An 8,012-nucleotide genomic window follows, 5' to 3' on the forward strand; every position below is an offset into this window, starting at 1 on the left:
GAATGAGCTGAAGAAGTAGGCAGGGTGAGGTTGGGAAGGGCCTGGCAGAGGGGGGCATCGTGATCAGGTGATCCTTTAGAAAGTCCTCCCCACAGTGCTGTGGGGAGCAGAGGGGCAGGCTCTAGGGTTTCCTTTCGGAAGCTGCCAGGCCTCCCCTGGGCCTCCCAACTCTCTCTCACTAGGACCTGGCTGGGCCGGTGCTACTCATCGGCACCAGTGGCCCTGGCAATCACCCATGCCCCCGTGTTCCGCAGGTGCTACATCACCCTCACCCAGTCTCTGCACCTGACCATGAGTGGGGCTCCAGCGGGACCTGCAGGCACAGGCAAGACAGAGACCACCAAGGACCTGGGCCGCGCGCTGGGCATCATGGTCTACGTGTTTAACTGCTCAGAGCAAATGGACTACAAGGTACAGGCCTGGCTTTGGGAGGGACTAAGAATGGGGCAGTGGCCCAAACCAGGGACCCCTTATCCATGCCACCCTGGCCAGCTCAGAGGCCCCAACACGTAGAGCTCTGCTCCCTCCTCCACAGAAGACCTCAGGGCTTTGGTCCTGGAGCTTGCTTATTTTTTATTTTTAATATATTTTTATTGATTTCAGAGAGGAAGGGAGAAGGAGAGAGAGATAGAAACATCAGTGATGAGAATCATTGATCGGCTGCCTCCTGCATGCCCCCTACTGGGGATTGAGCCCTCAACCCAGGCATGTGCCCTTGACCAGAATTGAACCTGGGACCCTTCAGTTCACAGGCCGACGCTCTATCCACTGAGCCAAACCAGCTAGGACAGTCTTGGAGCTCATTGACCTTGTAAACCTCACACATGGAATCTGCTTCCTCTGAGGAGGTTTGCAACCACAGACAGTTTTCTTGCTTCACCTTTGGAGTCTTCCTATCATCATCTGTAAAATGAAGGAGCCGAATATTTATCCAAAGGTCTAAATTTTCTGTTTGACCTAGAACCACAGAAAGGCTAGTAAGCAGCTCATATAAAGTCTTATTAAAATAAAAATAACATAAAAATCATATCTGTGCTCCTCTGTAAAAATGGTCCTTTCCCCCAGAATATCCACAAGAGCAAAATATTCTGTAAGGGCAGGTGTGACTTCTGAAGACAGACTAGATTAACCCCTCCCTACTCCTAGCAAGAGATGCCCACACAAGGCAAGTGCAAGGCTAATGTTCTTCACTTAGGCACTTGTCACTCCAGGCTCTGTGACACGGAGCCAAGCAGAGGACCCATTAGGGAACTGTTAGCCAGCAACCTCTCCTCCTTATGTAGATTCCTTTTTAAAAACTCTAATAATACGCTGCCTTGCTATCTCATTGTTTTTATAACAAGGTAGCATGTAAATAAATTTAGAGTAGAAAAATAAAACAAATGCATTAAGAATAGGTTAAATATTTATGTGCAAAAATCATGTGTATTGATTGCAAAATAAATTAAATTTAAAACCAATTTTAGAGACGGCAAGATAATACTCGCAGTTACCACGTTTAGATGCTTTATATGCAGTTCACCTCTGGTAACTTTAGTGATCTCTCCTGTATATGAAATTTTGCTGTGCAGAGCATTGTAGAATCTATAGCACCGTGTTTTCTCATAGCAAGCAAACAAAATAGGATGCAGGCCCAGATAACTGTCTTCCTTAGTCTACACACTCTGAATTTTAACTTGGTTGCTTTTATTGATTAAACACTTTAAGATAATGTTTCCTTTGAAGTCAGGCTGGAAGAAGAAAGATTTTTCCCCCCCTTAAATGAAATTAGCTTGCCTTAAAGATTATTTTAAGTTTCTAGATTCTTCCATAGTTGAGCAATGTTGCTGAAATAAGTGTGCTCTCCCAGGAGGAACATTCTGGAGGACACACTCATTTAGATGTGAAGACCTGGCCTGTTGATTAAAGAAAGTCAGTGATGTCTTCTGTCACGCCAGGTCTAGCAAACGGGAACAGCTGAGTAGGCCCACAGCCAGGGGTCACTCAGGCCATTTAACCGAATCCCTTTAAAACTTTTACTTAATCCTGACCCACTGATTCCTCTAAGGCAGCGGTTCTCAACCTGTGGGTCGCCAACCTGTGGGTTGAGACCCCTTTGGGGGTCAAACGACCCTTTCACAGGGGTCACCTAAGACCATGGGAAAACACATATATAATTACATATTGGTTTTGTGATTAATCACTATGCTTTAATTATGTTCAATTTGTAACAATGAAAATACATCCTGCATATCAGATATTTACATTACGATTCATAACAGTAGCCAAATTACAGTTATGAAGTAGCAATGACAATAATTTTATGGTTGGGGGTCACCACAACATGAGGAACTGTATTAAAGGGTCGCGGCATTAGGGAGGTTGAGAACCACTGCTCTAAGGGTACAGGGTGAGAAGGGGAGTCTACCTTTAGTTTGTCTGAAAAGTGAGCAAAGCTTTGGCCATGTAAGTCTAGACGAGACACAGGGCAGAATACCATCAGTGGGGGTAGCCACAGTGAAGCACCCCAAAAGGATGGTCATCCCATCCCTTCCTGGACACTAAGCATCCTTGGTAACCAGTCTCACTAAGCTGTTCTCCAACCTGGTCTTCCTTTTGTTGTCCAGCGATTCAGACTATTTTTAGCACAAAGCTCACTCCAGCAATCCAGTGAATGTGAATATCACCATTGCTCAGCTTGTGCTAGGCATCATGGGAGGATACCAAAAATATAGATAGATGATTGATAGATAGATAGATAGATAGATAGATAGATAGATAGATAGATAAGAGACAGATGATAGATGGGTAGATAGGGTATAACCCAGTCCATTTTGAGAGACAAGAGACATGAAATTAGGGGAGACACCAGCCAGCATTACCCTGAGTGCGGATGTGTGTTCCACAAACTCTGAGCCCTGAATGTTCCAGGGTAGAGGGAGAACCACCGAGTGTGCTGAGCCTTGGAAGGTGTGAGCCCCAAGGCTGTTGAACATTTGGGGGAGTGAGTGCCAAACAGGGCATGTGCAATCTAACACAGCCCAGTTCTCTATGCAGTCGATGTCCTTCCCCTGCCCCTGGGTCTGATCCCCCTGAACGCTCCTCATGGGCGGCTTGAACAAGGAGAGGAAGGAGGGTCAGGAAGAGCCGTCACGGGGCAGCATTTTGTTATGTCATTCACGACACGGCAACATATTCTGTTTGTGTATCTCCAGAGAGCAAGCTGGAAATGAGCATAGAACAGTGGCCGAGTACAAGAGCGTGGGTTGGGGATCAAGAGGAGAGAAGAGATGGGTTGAATAAGGAGGGGTGGGCACAAAGCCACTGAGAGACCTACCTTGAAGTGGCGGGCTGCAGAAAGGCCCCGTGGGCTGCAGAAAGGCCCTGCGGGCTGCAGACAAGCCCCGCGGGCTCAGGTCAGAAGTAGGAGCGTGATGAGAACAAGTGTTATTCAAGGAAGCCTCCGGGATGGGAGATAATGGAGACAGGAGGAGACTGGAAGGGAAGGAACTTTGTGGTAAGAGCATTGCAGTTATTTAAGCCAGAGAAGGTGAGGAGCAGATGATGGGGTAGCAAACCTGGAGAAGAAGGAATGAGAGGCTTTTAAAAAATTGAATAATACCTAGTGCACGTGGGGAGGCATGGGTGGTGAAGCCGGGAGGGCTCGGAGGAGGGTTGGGGCCATAGTCAAGTACCCTCACAATCCTCTCTGCCACAGGAATCCTGTTAGGAGGCATCCAGTGATGGGGGGGAGGTACAGACGGGTATAGAGACTTGGGAAAAAGGGAAAGTTGTTGCTTTATTAGTGCTGCTGGAAAACGTATAACACTAGCCACTTTCTCTGGAAACGGTTGCAGTTTGCTCGCGTCTTCTTTATAGTATAGCAGCAAGACTTTCCCCCTGCGCCTCAGATTGGAGATGTTATTGCTGAAGCATCAAATAGGTTGGAACCTAAAACTCTCTGGGTTCTTTTTGACTTCCAGTAGCAGCAACCCCGTGGAACACCCACTCCTTGGAACCTGCTTGCTTAATTTCTGAAACATTAAACTTCCACCTTCTCCTTCCTCTCTGATCTTCCTTCTGAGTTTCAGTTTCTGATTCTCTTTCATGTTTTTCAGTTTTACCCGGGCACTGACGGTGCCCTAACCTGCCTTCCAGCTTACCTCCTCTCTTCACTGGTCGGTGGGGGTCTCCATTCAGATGCCTCCCCTGGTACTTGGCTATCACTCTCCTCCCAGGGAGTTCCTACTAACTCCTGTCTTCCTCCGGCCAGATTCCTCCTCCCATTAATATAGGGATGGGGAACCTCTTTTCTGCCAAGGGCCATTTGGATATTTACAACATCATTCCTGGGTCATAAAAACTTACCAACTTAAAAATGAGCCTGCTATATTTGATCAATCATGTAATTAACTCACCCCTAATGCCTTGCAGGGCCAGACCAAATGATTTCGAGGGCCTTATACGGCCTGCGGGCTGGATGTTCCCCACCCCTGCATTAATATGAATAATCTCATTTTTCTCTGCGGTCCAGGGTGGAAATTCTGAGATATTCTGATAGTCTCATGTCCTTCCCTCTGTAGTTCCGATCAGTCGCCAATGCTGACTCTTCCTTCAGCAGGCCTCTTGCTTCCAGGTCTCCAACCTACTCTTCTTGCCCTCACCCCAGCCCAGAGTCTCACCACCTTATAGCAAGGCAACACCACAGCCTAGAGCCACTGTGCAGTGGGGGTGGTTTCAAAATAGGGCCAGGCAGAGTCCTGGGGTTCTGTACAGGCCCCCAGGGGAAAGACTGCAGGAGTGACAAGTATCTACCTCTGAAAACTCAACCTTTTCCCATTTTATATATTGGGTATGCACTTGATGAAAGGGATCCACAACCTGAAAACACTTTCACTTATATGCATATATGCATAGCCCGTGGGCAGACAATCGTGCGGGAAAGACCTGGGGACAGGTCAGGCGTGGGGAGGATGGGGTCATTGGGGGATAAAAGGGGAACATCTGTAATACTTTCAACAGTATCCATGTTTAAAACCCACCGTTAATGTGTAAAAACATAGCTTTTGATTCCTGAACTTCCACTTAAGTATTTGTGACATTTGCCAGGTTGTTGTTATTATCCCAAATATAATAATAGATATTACTATATATCTCAAATGTTAAATATACATATATCCTCATGAATATAATAATAGTAATAGCCAGCCTGGAACCTATGGTACCTCCAGAGATGCGACTGCTCCATCTGAAATAGCCATATCATCCCCCTTTAAGAATCCAGTGGGACTTACCATCTGACGGCCTTATTTTTGTGTCATCGTTGGTTCTCCCCACTAGAACGTAAGCCCCATGGAAACAGGGGCTTTGTCTCCCTTGTTCACTGCTGGCTCCTCAGGATCTAGTACAGTTCCCCCCACATCATACAGATTCAATAAGCATTTGCATCAATCGAGGAATCTTTTAATTCAAGGAGCTTAATAAAAGGTGGTGTTTATTCTTCCCTCTCTTTTCAAAGTCTGCCCCACATCCAACTTAGCATATGCAATGTGATACTGGTTCTGCTAAAAATGTTGATTTAATGATATTTTTCTCTATTCCAAACCTCCAAAGATTCCTTTTAATAATTCAAGTATTTTCATAGCCATGACCCTCTTTCGTAATTCAACTTTCCAGCTGAAATTCACCTTTATTTTTCTGTGGAAACATCATGATTTTACTCGTTCTTTGTACATTATCTTTCCTTTGCCAGAAAGCCCTCACCTTCCATTATGCCTACACGGATACTATTATCCCATTAAGCCAGCATTTCCAATGTATGTTCTGAAGATACCATATGGTTCTGTCAGATGCCAAGCCCCAGATCTTCTGACTTCTGTTCTTGTGCTCTTTCCACTAATGTTTGCCAGAGTGCATTCTGAGAAATCCAGGGACCACATACAGAGAAACAAAATCCATATGAAAAATCCAGCCATATAAAACAGCTGAAGTGAATTAATTGTGCAGAACTTCTCAGGGCTCTTAAAATGCTAATATATGTTGTACATTGGGTTATCGAATGTGTGTTTCCCAGATTTGCTTGACCAAAGAGCCTCGTCTTCAAGGAGCATCTTCCGGGTTTGGCATTCCGTGAAATAAACTTTGGAAAGTGCTGCTGTAATGTTATCTGAAATTCACCTCTGGCAAAACTGATTACTCCAGGGCACTTTGACCCACTCCTATGAACTTGTCTGTAACCTTTGTGGTTTATGTTGTCCCTCGGCACCGCTGCTTGTGTAGCAATTTACTTATTTTCTTTGTGTACCTTATCTCCACAACCTGACCAGAAGTTCTTAGAGAAACCGAGCCCCCTGAGCCTAGCACATGAGCTGTGCAGAGCTGGTGGTCAAACAATGCCCACTCAGTAAATGAATGGGACTTTCCTACTATTTTCATTTTCCCAGCACTTTCATGATAGCTCCTTGCCAATGACCTTGGGAGTGTCGGCCAGTAACCTCTCCCGTTCTATGGCTCCATGGTTTACTAGTTCATGCAGGATGCTCAGAATGGTTTTTATTTTTAGGACAGATACACATCTGCCCTCTGAAATTCTTTCCTTGCTCTCATTAGAAAGACTTACCTGCAGTTTATTTTCTATAGATGTTATCGCTCCTGCCCCACCTCCAGCTTCCTGTTGCCCTGGGAAACCTGGGTATTCAGGCAGGGCTTTAAAGATACAGACATAAACTTTCTCATCAGCACATGCCAAAGGCTGAGTGGCAGACTTTTTGTCTGCCTGGTGCAAGAAAATATTTTATTCATTTCCTGGGATTTTGAAAGCTACAGAATCAACAGTAATGCAAGCCCGATGACATTTGAAAGGGATTTTGTTCTAAGTGTCTTGAAAAGGTTCTGTTTGATCCTGTGACTTTTGTTGGCACCCACAGCCATAAAAAATTTAATTGTCTTGAAATTTTAATACAAGTTCCTAACCCGCGGTCTGTAGGGATCTGGAAGTATCTATAATAAAGAGGATGAAAATGACTTAGGTGTGTATTGATAAGCCAGGCATGATAGTCATTTAATCTTTGTACATTTCATTGCAGTCTTGCGGCAACATCTACAAGGGCCTTGCTCAAACCGGTGCCTGGGGCTGTTTTGATGAATTTAATCGAATCTCCGTGGAGGTCCTGTCGGTGGTGGCAGTACAGGTATGGGGGCCAGAAGTTGCTGGAAGCCCCATGGTTTCCGTGCTGAGCACTGCACTGCGGAAGTCTGCATCCTCTGTTTTCAACCTCTCCTCCTCCTCCCCTTCCCCGTCTCCCGCCCCACCTTGCATTTCATGCCCCTTCCTCCACCCTCGAAATCGGGCCTGAGAGCAGGACAGGGAACCCTGCAGGTCCCTACCGAGGTGGACCCATTTATGCTGTGGGACTCCATGTCCTCCTCGGTACAGTGGGACTAAAGGACAGCCAGCTCACCTGCTGCCCAGGTGAGGAAAGAGGCCCTGGACAGCGGAGCCAGCTCCTTGGAAAGGGCGTCGGCTTTGGGAGTGGTCAGGCCAGGGCTTAGCTCCGCTCTGTGTTTCCTGGCTGGAGTCTGGCGAGTTGCTCCCTCAGCCCAGTTCACTTACTGACGTGTAAGTGAGGGTTGCGGAGTGACTGTCACTGGGTGAAGGAAGTCATGTTCTGGTCGGGTTTTATGTAAGTGTGCTCCTCGCCTTTCAAGTCACCCAGAAAGCCCTTCCCGAACCTGCACTCAAGGCAGGGCAGGGTCCCATGTTATAGGGACCAGAACATGGGTTCCTGAGACAGATGTGAGCACGCGTTAATGTGCTAAGTGGCTTGAATCCTGATTCACAGAGGGGATAGGAGTGCTAGATGCGTCATCTGGGAGCCAGGCCATAAAGGATGGAGAGGATCTGAACCTGGATAAGGACCTCATAGGAGCATCAGAAGTGGGGTGGTGGTGGGGAACGTGCACACACCTTTGCTGAAAGTCTGTTCTGTACCAGGTACTTGTCATGTATCATCTCCTAATATGTCTTATGTTCT

General features: G+C 46.4%; 1 protein-coding gene across 1 annotated transcript in view; it reads left to right on the forward strand.

Moving 5' to 3' along the window:
- Positions 1-7,169, forward strand: part of DNAH9 (dynein axonemal heavy chain 9) — a gene marked incomplete at its 3' end in the record, with an annotated part of 116,581 nt that extends 109,412 nt beyond the window's left edge. Inside the window, 2 exon segments of the mRNA XM_006109816.1 lie at positions 255-411; positions 7,065-7,169. Coding sequence (XP_006109878.1) covers positions 255-411; positions 7,065-7,169 — 262 coding nt within the window.
- Positions 7,170-8,012: the final 843 nt, after the last annotated feature.

This window comes from Myotis lucifugus, unplaced genomic scaffold, assembly GCF_000147115.1.
Source record: "Myotis lucifugus unplaced genomic scaffold, Myoluc2.0 scaffold_282, whole genome shotgun sequence".
Lineage (NCBI taxonomy): Eukaryota > Metazoa > Chordata > Mammalia > Chiroptera > Vespertilionidae > Myotis > Myotis lucifugus.